At 36.6% G+C, this 13,549-nt stretch overlaps 1 protein-coding gene across 5 annotated transcripts in view; it reads left to right on the top strand.

The window, feature by feature from the left end:
* The window catches only part of COL28A1 (collagen type XXVIII alpha 1 chain), a 177,025-nt gene that overhangs the window by 59,115 nt on the left and 104,361 nt on the right, over nucleotides 1-13,549 (top strand). For all 5 annotated transcript variants that reach the window (XM_063815224.1, XM_063815223.1, XM_063815221.1 and 2 more), the window contains 2 exons: nucleotides 8,291-8,359; nucleotides 10,802-10,870. In XM_063815224.1, coding sequence (XP_063671294.1) covers nucleotides 8,291-8,359; nucleotides 10,802-10,870 — 138 coding nt within the window. The remainder of the gene's footprint in view (nucleotides 1-8,290; nucleotides 8,360-10,801; nucleotides 10,871-13,549) is intronic.

Here is a 13,549-nt window from a genome sequence, read left to right as displayed (position 1 = left end):
GGACTTCATCGAAGTGGTAAATGTGTGCTCTGTGGAAGACTCTGTTAAGGGTATAAAGAGACAAGCTGCTGACTGGGAGAAAATATTCACAAACTACACATTTACAAAGGATTTGTATTGGGAATACATTTTTTAAAAAAATTCTAAAAACTCAATAATAAAAATCAAATTAGGAATTGGGCAAAATATCAAATATATATACATATCTCAAGCATATATACACACACATGCACAACTTGGTATGTATATATCTATATATGTGTACATATACTTGTATATATTTTTACATATTTTGTTTCTTTTTTTGTGGTTACGAAACTTTAATATGTGTTCTTTTTATTAACTTTTATTTTAGGTTCAGGGGTACATTTGCAGGTTTGTTATATAGGTAAATTGCATGTCACAGGGGTTTGGTGTAGAGATTATTTCATCATCCAAATAATAAGCATAGTACCTGATAGGCAATTTATCCATCCTCACCCTTTTCTCACCCTCCACCTTCAAGTGGGCCCCAGTGTCTGTTGTTCCCTTCTTTGTGTCCTTGTGTTCTCAGTATTTAGCTCCCACTTATAGGTAAGAACATGCAGTATTTGGATTTCTGAGTTAGTTTGCCAAGGATAAGGGCTTCTAGCTCCATCCATGTTGCTGCAAAGGACATGATCTCATTCTTTCTTATGGCTGTGCAATATTTCATGGTGTACATATACCATATTTTCTTTATCCAGTCTACTATTGATGGGCATTTAGGTTGATTCCTAACATGTTTTCTTGACTAACAAGTTTGAAATGTCATCAATATTGCCACCTACTCCTGAAAAATATACTGACCATATGAGACTTTTACTTCAATCATTTCTTCCACCTTCAGAGTATTATTCCTATTGACTTAGTTCTACTTTATTTTCATCCTACCAAAATTATTTATTATTATTTTTTGAACTTTTATTAGTCAGTATTTGTATAGTTTTACCCATATATTTACCCATTTCTTAGTTGACATAGCTTCCTAAATTTCTCTTTTCTTCTTGGCTGATTTCTTTGTTTTTTTCAATAAATACTTCTTTCAGAAGATGTTTTCAGTAAAAATATGTTAGCAGTAAACCCTTTCAGCCTTTGGTTGAAATGCCATTGTTTAGTTTGCTTTGTAAGAATAGTTTAGCTGGTGCAGTCTGGATTGTGTACTAATTCCATTGTCTGCTGGCAACCATGGTTTCTGTTTCCATGTCTTTAGTCTGTTTATAATTTCTTGTAGTAATTCATTTTTGCTTTAGGCTGCTTTTGCAATTTTTTTTATTCTTTAGATTTCCTGTAGAGGAATTATGATGCATATAAATGTGAGTATATTTTCACATATACTTTTTCAGATTTACTATTTCATGAATCTGAGGACTCCATAGTTTAAAAAAGTTCTTAGCTATTATTTCTTCAAATATTTTCTTGCCCCATTCTATTTATCAAGAAATCCTACTAGATATTTGGTTGCAATTGGATAATTTTCTCAAATCTAACTTATAACCCACAAATTTATCTTCATCATGTTATAAAATGTTCTTAACTCATTCATTGTATTTTTAAGTTAATAAGTATTTTAAAAATTCTTAGTTATTTTTTAAAATCTGCCTTTTATTAACTATATTATCTTTTTACTATACTGTTCTTGTATTTTCCATTATTTCCATAAGACCATTAAGTATTTAAAGTACTTCTTTTTTGTCTCTATTATTTTATTCTATTATTTGACATTCTTGAGGAAGTTTACATTGTGTTAGTTTACTTTTATTCATTGTGAGTTATTTTCTTTTATGTTTTGTACTTTTCCATCTGAGTTATTTTCAGCTGGGCTTTAATTGTGAATCCTAAGCATTCTTAGGATTTGAGAGGAGTTTGTGTTTGTATCTCTTTTGTACTCCAGGGATTTCCTTGATGCTAATGTCTTGACTAAGGTGTTCATGAACCACTTAGATAATGTCAATTGAAATCATAAACTCATACACAGCACAGGACCGTGGTAGAAATTTTTAGTCATTATGAGCCCAAGCCAAGCAGACAAGATTCTTGTCATTCATACCACTGTGTTGATGGGATGGCTTTTTTCTACTTTGTTCTTTCGTTGAATATATACAGATGCTCCTTGACATACAATGGAGTTACATCCTACTATACCCATCATAAATAAAAAATACTGTAAGTTGAAAATGCATTTAGTGTTGGTAACACCGAAGATGGTTCCCAACTTACAATGGTTTGATTTATATATATATTTTTACTTTATGAGGATGCAAACGCAATGCATTCAGTAGAAACCATAAGCCCATTGTAAGTCATAAGGAGGTCCTTGACTTACCATGGGGTTACATGCTGACCAACCCATGGTAAAATCCAAAAATCTTAAGTCGAACCATCCCATCTTAAGTTGGAGACTATCTCTCTAAGTTTGTGGGAATCTCAGTTTCTCAGTTATAATTCTGTCTTCATTTTCCATTGTGTGAGCCAAAGTCTTTGCTGCTGTTCCTCCCCCTAAATTTCCTAGCCTTCTTCCCACCACACAAACACACTTTTCTATTCAGGACAGCTGTAGCACCAGCTTAGATGCTTACCTAAGATGCTTAACTTATATGCTAGAGTTCTCAAGTTTTGATTCTCTCTTTTTGAACCCTGCAATTTCTCTTATCTTCTTTGGACTCTTCCATGCCTTTAAAATTCATCTTAAAAAACGTATATTACCTGTCTTTCTAACTGTTTGTAGTTGAGAGTTTTTAACAATATTACCAGAACATGAAATTCTTGCTTGCTTGCTTGCTTTCCAAGTCATAGTTACAGAGTTATACTTAATTGGGAACTAAAATCATAACAAAGGTAGGAAAGATCCTAAATATTGTATCAAAATGTTGCACCAAAATGTCATTATAAAAAAATCAATGATGTGATTTTTTTTTTTTTTTCTGAGACAGAGTCTCACTCTTGTCCCCCATGCTGGAGCACAATTGGGCGATCTCGGCTCATTGCAACCTCCACCTCCTGGCTTCAAGCGATTCTCCTGCCTCACCCTCCCAAGTAGTTGGGACTGTAGGCTCCAGCCACCAGGCCTGGCTAATTTTTGTATTTTTAATAGAGATGGGTTTTCACCATGTTGGCCAGGCTGATCTCGAACTCCTGACCTCAGGTAATCCGCCCGCCTCAGCGTCCTGAAGTGCTGGGATTACAGGCCTGAGCCACCATGCTCAGCCAACAATGTGAATTTTTGAATTATTTAGAAGTAAGGTAAAGACTTATCTTAGGACTGACAAAGGTTCTACTGAAAGTCCTTTGCTTTTGTTTCTTTGCCTGAATTATTTCAAGTGTTTCATATTTAGTACTACTCTCTTTTCACTACCACACTAATATAAATCTGCTGATAGATTGAATTAATACTCTAGCTCCGAGACCTACTTTTGAACTGTCATCTGTAATCTTTATGTGATTACCACTAGTTTTGTGCTGGTCTGGTAGATGTAACTGATTCATAAAAATTAAATTGGTTAAGACTGTCAGGGTGATCTGTTTGTTTTTTACGCAAGGTTATTCAGAGCACTGTAAATTATAAAAACCCCTGAAAGAGAACTATAATTATTTTGAGATTAAAAAATAAAGTAGATGGCACTGTTTGAAGATAATGGACAGTTACTATTATTATTAGCATATTTATCTCTAATGCTTGCAATGCATATTGAAAGCATTTGCATTGATTATTAACACTATTGAGATTACTACGGAAAGTAATAAGATGAACATAATGGACAATCGTATTTCATCTCATCGTTAATGTCTCAGATAAAGCATTTCACTGATCAGGCTGTGTTAACTGATAATTAGATTCCTTCATTATTTATTTTTTATTAGAGGTGTTCGTTAGAAGCCAAGTAAGTATATCGTAGTTGTAATTGGTTCTCATGGCCTTAGAAAGGACAGTGAGATTTTTTAATAGAAGGATTTCTGGATTTTAAAAATAATCTTTTGGTACTATCTTAATAAATTAAACTATAACCATTTAACCCAAGTACCTTCTACTTCTCTTCTCTGGCTAATGATCATCTTCCATGCTGAGTGTTTAACTGGAAGACTTGAGAATATACTGATGGCGTGGAATATTACTCTGATGGTTTATAGTAATTACACTTTGGATCACTGCTTTTTTCTCCTAAAAGACTGTCCATTAGCATTAACTCTCTGTTCTCAGCAGTTTTGAATACTTGGCTCCTTAAAGATCCAATATTTTCACCTCCAGTTTAGCTAACGTACTCTAGAAGCGCAGAGAATGAAGGAAGATTCAGTGTTTATTCAGTGCAGCATGCTTTTTACACATTGTTTAATTTAAATCATTCACTCGGAGACTGCCTTTATTTGTAAAAACTTCCATGAAAGGACATTCTTAGCAATTACAGGACTCAAGTAAAATAATTTGGATAATGATGGCAGATATTTATTGAGTGCTTAATCTGTAAAAGATTTAAATCTCTCTGACTTAATCCTTACATGAACACTTGTGGTTGAGGTAGATACTATTATTATCACCATTTTGAGGAGGCTGTTGTGCTTTGCAGAGACTGACTTACTTGTTTAAGGTGAAACCGCTACTATGTAGCAGAGCTGGGACTTGAACCTCAGTACAAATGACACCAAAATCTGCTTTTAACTATTATGCAATATTGTCAGCTCCGTGAGACAGGGAGCAGTTTTGTCTGCTATCCCTAGAACCTAGTACAATGCCTTTTACCTGCTAGAAGTTTGGTATATCTTTGTTGGATGAATGAAAAAAGTTGAGTGAACTGGAAAAATACTTCCTTACATTTAATGTAAATTGTGGTTTTTTTCATTTGTCATATTATTAGGGAAAAAATAATTTGTCAATGTTTTCTTTGTTAAAGTATGTGTTTTCTTTGTTAAAGTATGTGATGTTGGCTTGGCACTTTTGGTTTAGTTTGCAATCTATTAATAATTTGGTTGAGTTTGCAATCTATTAATAATTTTCATGCTCCTATTTATTTTCCTACTAGCTAATTGCTCTGCCAGTAGAATAAACTGTCATGGATATTAGTGCTTTCATTAAGGTCTTGGAAGTGTTAAAAGCTAGGTTTCTGTTAAGTGTTACAATTTAAATTGAAAAAGATGTTAGCTTTTTCTTTTAATTATTTACGAAATCAGTATGCATAAATACTAAAGAAGATTGTCTTGTAAAATATAAAACATTAGGGAAAGACAAAAAAATTAAACACTGAAAACCAGATCTTTTTCTTACAAATCTATAACTATGATCAGTCACTGATGAGTATAATGCTGCATCCTCGTTCTGCTACTGGGCTTGAGGAGAAAAGCGTCTTAAATCACCCTGGATTACTGTATCTCAAGCCCAAAGATCATTCAGTGTCTGTAGTGTGCTGGTTTAGGAACTTGCGGGAACCTTGGCAGACTTTGTTCCATCATAGGTTTATTTCTCTGGCAAGTGAAGCCTAATTATCTGTTTAGATTCATCAGAGAAAAAGCTTCATTTTCTTCTTCTAAGATTCTTGTTGTAAGTTCCTTTACTACTTTTTTACCTTCTGGCCAAGAAGAAAAGGAGAGAAAAATTATCGTCTTTAAAAATTTCTGATTTAAATGAAAACCTCACTATTACTCTTTTATTTTTCCATTAGTACATTTTCTGCAAGTCCATTTCAAAGCCTGAGACTGTGTTTTTCTTAACTCATGTGAGAAGTCATCTTTCCTAGTGGCTTTTTGAGCAATAGTTACATGAACTTCTTAATTTGAATCATTGCAATTGAAAATCATGTTTCCCCTTAATGATCCTATCAAGATTTCAATTTGCATATAAAACTGCCTGTGGGTTCAACCAGTTCCTGAAATAATTCAAGTTTTAATCCAAATTTATCAGTACAGAAATTGAAACACACGTAAACAGCACTTAATGCTTTAAAACAGCTGTGTGATGATTTCTTCACAGCACTCCCCTGATAATTAAATTATTAAATCACTCTGCATCCTTCTCTGGGCCACACAGTTCCAGATTTTTAGCATTTCCTCAGATAATTTATTTCTTAATTCTTATTTCAAAGCATCATTTAATTTCCATTTTCTTCTACTTTGAGAACACTGGAATAGAACATTTTATGCCAATCAAATGGAACGAGTATTTAATACAATGGGAATATTATTCTTCGTAGCTCTACAATTCTACTGATCAGCATTGAGTTGACTAGAAGGATTCTCACTAAAAATTTAAATAGAGCCACAGTCATTAGCCATTCCTTGGTATTCATGGGGGATTGGTTTAAGGACCTCTGTAGATACCAAAATCCACAGATGCTCAAGTCCCTTGTATAAAATGGTGAGAGGTGACAGCGTGCTGGCAGCCCTCGCAGCCCTCGCTTGCTCTTGGCGCCTCCTCAGCCTCGGTGCCCACTCTGGCCATGCTTGAGGAGCCCTTCAGCCCACCGCTGCACTGTGGGAGCCCCTTCCTGGGATGGCCGAGGGCTGAGCCGGCTCCCTCAGCCTGCGGGGAGGTGTGGAGGGAGAGGCACGGGTGGAAACGGGGCTGCCCGGCGCTTGCAGGCCAGCTAGAGTTCCGGGTGGGCGTGGGCTTGGCGGGCCCCGCACTTGGAGCAGCCGGCTGGCCCTGCCGCCCCGGGCAGTGAGAGGCTTAGCACCCAGGCCAGCAGCTGCGGAGGGTGCACCGGGTTCCCCAGCAGTGCTGGCCCACCGGCAGTGCGCTCGATTTCTCACTTGGCCTTAGCTGCCTCTCTGCGGGGCAGGGCTTGGGACCTGCAGACGGCCATGCCTGAGTCTCCCCCACCCACCGTGGGCTCCTGTGTGGCCTGAGCCTCCCCAAGGAGCATGGCCCCTGCTCCACAGCGCCTGGTCCCATCAACTGCCCAAGGGCTGAGAAGTGCGGGCGCAGGGCCCGGGACTGGCAGGCAGCTCCACCTGCGAGCCCATGCGAGATCCACTGGGTGAAGCCAGCTAGGGTCCTGAGTCTAGTGGGGACTTGGAGAACCTTTATGTCCGGCTAAGGGATTGTAAATACACCAATCAGCACTCTGTATCTAGCTCAAGGTTTGTAAACACACCAATCAGCACCCTGTGTCTAGCTCAGGGTTTGTGAATGCACCAATCAGCACTCTGTATCTAGTTAATCTGGTGGGGACTTGGAGCATCTTTATGTCTAGCTAAGGGATTGTGAATACACCAATCAGCACTCTGTATCTAGCTCAAGGTTTGTAAACACACCAATCAGCACTCTGTGTCTAGCTCAGGGTTTGTGAATGCACCAGTCGGCACTCTGTATCTAGTTAATGTGGTGGAGACTTGGAGAATCTTTATGTCTAGCTAAGGGATTGTGAATGCACCAATCGGCACTCTGTATCTAGCTCAAGGTTTGTAAATGCACCAATCAGCACTCTGTGTCTAGCTCAGGGTTTGTAAATATACCAGTCGACACTCTGTATCTAGCTAATCTAGCTGGGAGGTGAAGAACTTTGGTGTCTAGCTCAGGGATTGTAAACGCACCAATCAGCACCCTGTCAAAACGGACCAATCAGCTCTCTGTGAAACAGACCAATCGGCTCTCTGTAAAATGGACCAATCAGCAGGAAGTGGGTGGGGCCAGATAATAGAATAAGAGCAGGCTGCCCTAGCCAGCAGAGGCAACCTGCTGGGGTCCGTTTCCATATGGTGGAAGCTTTGTTCTTTTGCTGTTTGCTATATATCTTACTGCTGTTAACTGTTTGGGTCCACACTGCCTTTATGAGCTGTAACATTCACTGCGAAGGTCTGCAGCTTCACTCCTGAAGCCAGCGAGACCACTAACCCACCAGAAAGAAGAAACTGGGAACACAACTGAACATCAGAAGGAACAAACTCTGGACGCACCGCCTTTTAGAACTGTGACACTCACCGCGAGGGTCCGCGGCTTCATTCTTGAAGTCAGTGAGACCAAGAACCCACCAATTCCAGACACAATGGCATAGTATTTGCGTATAACCTATGCACATCTGGTATACTTTGAATCATCTCTAGATTAGTTACAATACCTAATACAATGTAAATGCTGTGTAAATAGTTATTATGCTATAGTATTTAGGAACTAATAAAGTAGAGAAAGCCTGTACATGTTTAGTACAGATCCAACTATCCATTTTTTTTTTTGGCATGTAAACTGAAATATAACCATTCTCTTTCTTCCTCTTTCCTCTTTTTCATCACTCCTCTTTCCATTTTCTCTCTCCTCCTGCTCCTCATTTTCTCCTATCCTAACCAGGGTCCCCGTGGTCCTGAGGGAGTACCAGGAGAGAGGGGCTTACCCGGAGAAGGATTTCCAGGACCAAAGGTAACAATACCTTCTGTACCAGGAAAAGGTGCTTTGTCTTACATGCTCGTGAATTACAAATTTTAAAAATGTGTCCTAGCCAATTTTTAGAAGTTAATTATTTTTCTGACCATCTTTATTCCATTTAATGAAGGAATATGTAAATTTCCCTGTAATGCGAAAATACAGTAAAATTTGGAACTACAAATAAGTAATTGAAAGACTTCTACTTCATGTAATTACTACATATGAAATTAGAAAAATCTCTTAAAGTAGTTTGTAGTCATTTAAAGCCACAGTGATAAATAACATCCTTATGCCCAGAAGTTAAATCATCGAGTGTAGCTATGGCAATGCTTTGCTCACAGCTTTTTTCGTGAAACACAGATAAGAAACCAATCTGTAATAGTACTGCCATCAATATAATAAGAAAGAAAATTTTACTACAGAAACAAAATGTTATGAAAGACTTCCTTTTTAACTAGCCATTGAGAATTTCCTGTCATTTCCCTTATGTAATTCTTGGAGCTCAAGTTGTTCTGCACCAAAGGTTGGCAAACTTTTTCTGTAAAGGGGCAGATAGCAAATATTTTAGGCTTTGTGAGCCATATGGTATCTGCTGTAACTACTTAACTGCTGTTGTAGCTTGAAAGCAGCCGTAAACAATGTATAAATGAAGGAATGTGGCTGTTCCAATAAAACTATATTTATAATATAAAAACAGGCAGTGGGCTGAATTTGGCTTATGGGCTGTAGTTTGCTGTCCCCTGATATAGGCAGTTTGTATATAATCTTTGGCACATTTGCTGAAGGGCATGTTAAAAAGTGTTTTCCAAAATGAGCGGCATCAACAACATTTCAGAGTACGTAAAGATACATTTTGGAGTCCTTCTTCCTTTATTTCCAAAGTCTCCCCAAAAAACACACACATGCATATACACACATACTGCCCGGAGAAGTACATGCTGCTTTCTAAGTGTCTGAGACCCTCCACATCAGTCATTCCATCAGCTGACTAAGATATGGCCTTCTCAGTATGGCCTCATGCTCTAAAAGTGCATTTCATTCTCAGCTTCTTCCACCATGATCGATATTCAATTATCTATGAGAATCCTAAATCTCTACTAGAGGGAAAACAATTAGATAAAAACAAATAATTCATCCTTAGTTGTGAGTGACTGCTGGGTTAAATTTTAAAAGACGCCCTTGTTAATGAACACATTTTAATTTGTCATGATAATGGAAATAATATGTTGGATAAAGGGATATTACTAACACCTTTGACCAATCACAGTATCACTATCAGAAGACAGGTCAGCAACTTGGCATGACATCACCGAAAGTTTTGTAATACACAGTTTGAGATTTTTTTGGCACTTAGTAAATTTCTACTTCTATTTATGTGTAGCCCAAATATTCTGAAAAATTCAAATAGAATTATTTCTCTTTAAAATCTGTGTTTTTTAAAGAGAAAGAAATAAATGAGAAATGAATATGTGAAACATTAAGAAGAATATTCCAGGGTATTTCATAGTGACAGGTTCAACATACTTTTATATTATATGAGGTATTATCATACTTTATTGATACTCTTGTATGTAATAGCTCATGGGCATTGACCTCTATCTCATCAAAGAAAGAACATATCGTGTTCCGTGCTGCTTTAGGATCAAGTATATGCAGTTATATTCTGTGGTAATGATCAGAAGAACCCAGAATCAGAATATTTCATTCCCCGACTAGTCAGACCAATGGGTGTTCTCTGTATGTACTATTTGGGGCTAATTTGTAAATGTTCTTTGATTTTACTCTTGGTTCTAATAAATTTATTAAATGAATGCTGCTTCTGATTTATTATATGGTTTATTTTTCATAAAAATGCATGAAGTATTATGACAATATACGTTATATTAAGGACAGAGCTGTTCACTTATGTCATGTAACTGTAGGAGCATATCTAAGAAGATTTTCCATGAATTCTTTTAAACATAAATTTTCAATGAATGTTTATAAACAACAAAAAAAGTAATAATCTAATCCTAGCAAGTATTAGTTCACATATTAGTACGAGAAATAAATTTTCCTTGTGTGATGGACCCAGTTTCAGCAATATTAAGGAAAAGGAGGCTTGATCCAGTTAGTTATACTATGTGATTGATTAGGTGATCCATTTCCAGAATATTTTTGTTTAAATTGGGAACTGAGCTCTTTTCTAACTTCAGGGATGCTACATATGTGTTTTGCTTGGATAGCTTCCTTCTTGTTTAAGTGTTATGACTAATGTATTTTTTGCAAGTTGCAAATCTCAGAGTCAATTAGAATTACCCATTTGTAGTAAACAGTGACTTTGGATGCTTTATTTAAAAAATAATTTTGAAGCACAATTCATAGTATTTGTAATGTAAACTCTTTTAAAATTCAGATTTTGGTTGGTGCATTGATATCCCTCCCTTGTACTTTCAGGGTGAAAAAGGTTCTGAAGGACCAACTGGCCCACAGGGATTACAAGGCCTGTCAATCAAAGGGGACAAGGTACTGTATAATAGGGTGTACACTAGAAACAATGCCAATAAAATTGTCATTGTTCTTTATGTATGTACATTTCTGAACTGTATACATGACAACCATGCCACACAGGTATCTGGTTAATTATAAATCTAGTATATTCTTTTTTTAAAATAATTATTTTATTTCCACAGGTTATTTGGGAACAGGTGGTGATAGGTTACATGAGTAAGTTCTTTAGTGGTGATTTGTGAGATTTTGGTGCACCCATCACCCAAGCAGTATACACTGAACCCAATTTGTGGTCTTTTATCCCTCACCCTCTTCCCACCCTTTTGCCCCGAGTCCTCAAAGTCCTCTGTGTCTTTCTTATGCCTTTGCGTCCTCATAGCTTAGCTCCCACATATGAGTGAGAACATATAATGTTTTGTTTTCTATTTCTGAGTTACTTCACTTAGAATAATAGTCTCCAATCTCATTCAGGTCACTGCGAATGCCATTAATTCATTCCTTTTTATGACTGAGTAGTATTCCATCACATATATATATATTCCATATAGATATAGTATTCCATCATATATATAGAGTATACAGTATATATATAGTATTCCATCATATATATAAACACACTATAATATATATGTTATACTATATATACACTATATACACAATATATATAATGTATATATAGTATACAGTATATATATTCCATCATATATATATAAACAAACACGCACACTATGTATGTAAACAAACACACTATATAAACACACACTATATATATAAACAAACGCACACACTATAATATATATATCATAGTTTCTTTATCCACTCATTGATTGATGGGCATTTGGGTTGGTTCCATGTTTTTGCATTTGCAAATTGTGCTGCTATAAACAGGTATGTGCAAGTATCTTTTTCGTATAATGACGACTTTTCTTCTGGGTTGATACCCAGTAGTGGGATTGCTGGATCAAATGATAGTTATACTTTTAATTCTGTAAGGAATCTCCACACTGTTTTCCATACTGGTTGTACTAGTTTACATTCCCACCAGCAAGGTAGAAGTGTTCCCTGTTCACTGCATCCGTGCCAACATCTATTATTTTTTGATTTCTTGATTATAGCTATTCTTGCAGGAGTGAGGTGGTGTCACATTGTGGTTTTGATTTGCATTTCTCTGATCGTTAGTGATGTTGAGCATTTTTTCATGTTTGTTGGCCATTTGTATATCTTCTCGAGAATTGTGTATTCATGTCCTTAGCCCACTTTTTGATGGGATTGTTTGTTTTTTTCTTGATAATTTGTTTGAGTTCATTGAAGATTCTGGATATTAGTCCTTTGTCAGGTGTATAGATTGTGAAGATTTTCTCCCATTCTGTGGGTTGTCTGTTTACTCTGGTAACCGTTCCTTTTGCTGTGCCTTTTGCTGTGAAAAAGCTTTTTAGTTTAATTAAGTCCCAGCTATTTATCTTTGTTTTTATTGCATTTGCTTTTGGATGCTTCATCATGAAATCCTTGCCTAAACCAATGTCTAGAAGAGTTTTTTCAATGTTATCTTCTAGAATTTTTATAGTTTCAGGTTTTAGATTTAAGTTCTTGATCCATCTTGAGCTGATTTTGTATAAGGTGAGAGATGAGGATCCGGTTTTATTCTTCTACATATGGCTTGCCAATTATTCCAGCCGAATTATTCCAGTTGAATAGGGTGTCCTTTCCCCACTATATGTTCTTGTTTGCTTTGTCAAAGATCAGTTGGCTGTAAGTATGATGGTTTATTTCTGGGTTCTTTATTCTGTTCCACTGGTCTATGTGCCTATTTTATACCAGTACCATGCTGTTTTGGTAACTATGGCCTTATAGTGTAGTTTGAAATCAGGTAATTGATGCCTCCAGATTTGTTCTTTTTGCTTAGTCTTGCTTTGGCTATGTGGGCTCTTTTTTGGTTGCATATGAATTTCAGAATTGTTTTTGTCTAATTCTGTGAAGAATGATGATGGTATTGTGATGGGAATTTCATTGAATTTGTGTATGGCTTTTGGCAGTATGGTCATTGTCACAATATTGATTCTACCTATCCATGAGCATGGGATGTGTTTGCATTTGTTTGTGTCATCTATGATTTCTTTCAGCAGTGTTTTGTAGTTTTCCCTGTAGAGGTCCTTCGCCTCCTTGGTTAGGTATATTCCTAAGTATTTTATTTTATTTTTTTGCAGCTATTGTAAAAAGGGTTGAGTTCTTGATTTTATTCTCGGCTTGTTTGCTGTTGGTGTATAGAAGAGCTACTGATTTGTGTACATTAATTTTGTATCTGGAAACTTTGTTGAATTCTTTTATCAATTCTAGGAGCTTTCTGGAGGAGTCTTTAGGGTTTTCTAGGTAAACAATCATATCATCAGCAAACAGGCAGTTTGACTTTCTATTTATTGATTTGGATGTTCTTTATTTCTTTCTCTTATCTGATTGCTCTGGCTAGGACTTCCAGTACTATGTGTCAGAGGGGTGGTGAGAGTGGGCATCCTTGTCTTGTTCCAGTTCTCAGAGGGAATGCTTTCAGCTTTTCTCCATTCAGTATTATGTTGGCTATGGGTTTGTCATAGATGGCTGTTATTACCTTGAGGTATGCTCCTTGTATGCCAATTTTGCTGAGAGCTTTAATCATAAAGGGATGCTGGATTTTGTCAAATGCTCTTTCTGCATCTATTG

This window comes from Pan troglodytes, chromosome 6 (assembly GCF_028858775.2).
Source record: "Pan troglodytes isolate AG18354 chromosome 6, NHGRI_mPanTro3-v2.0_pri, whole genome shotgun sequence".
Lineage (NCBI taxonomy): Eukaryota > Metazoa > Chordata > Mammalia > Primates > Hominidae > Pan > Pan troglodytes.
This window is presented reverse-complemented; position numbering and strand designations above follow the sequence as displayed.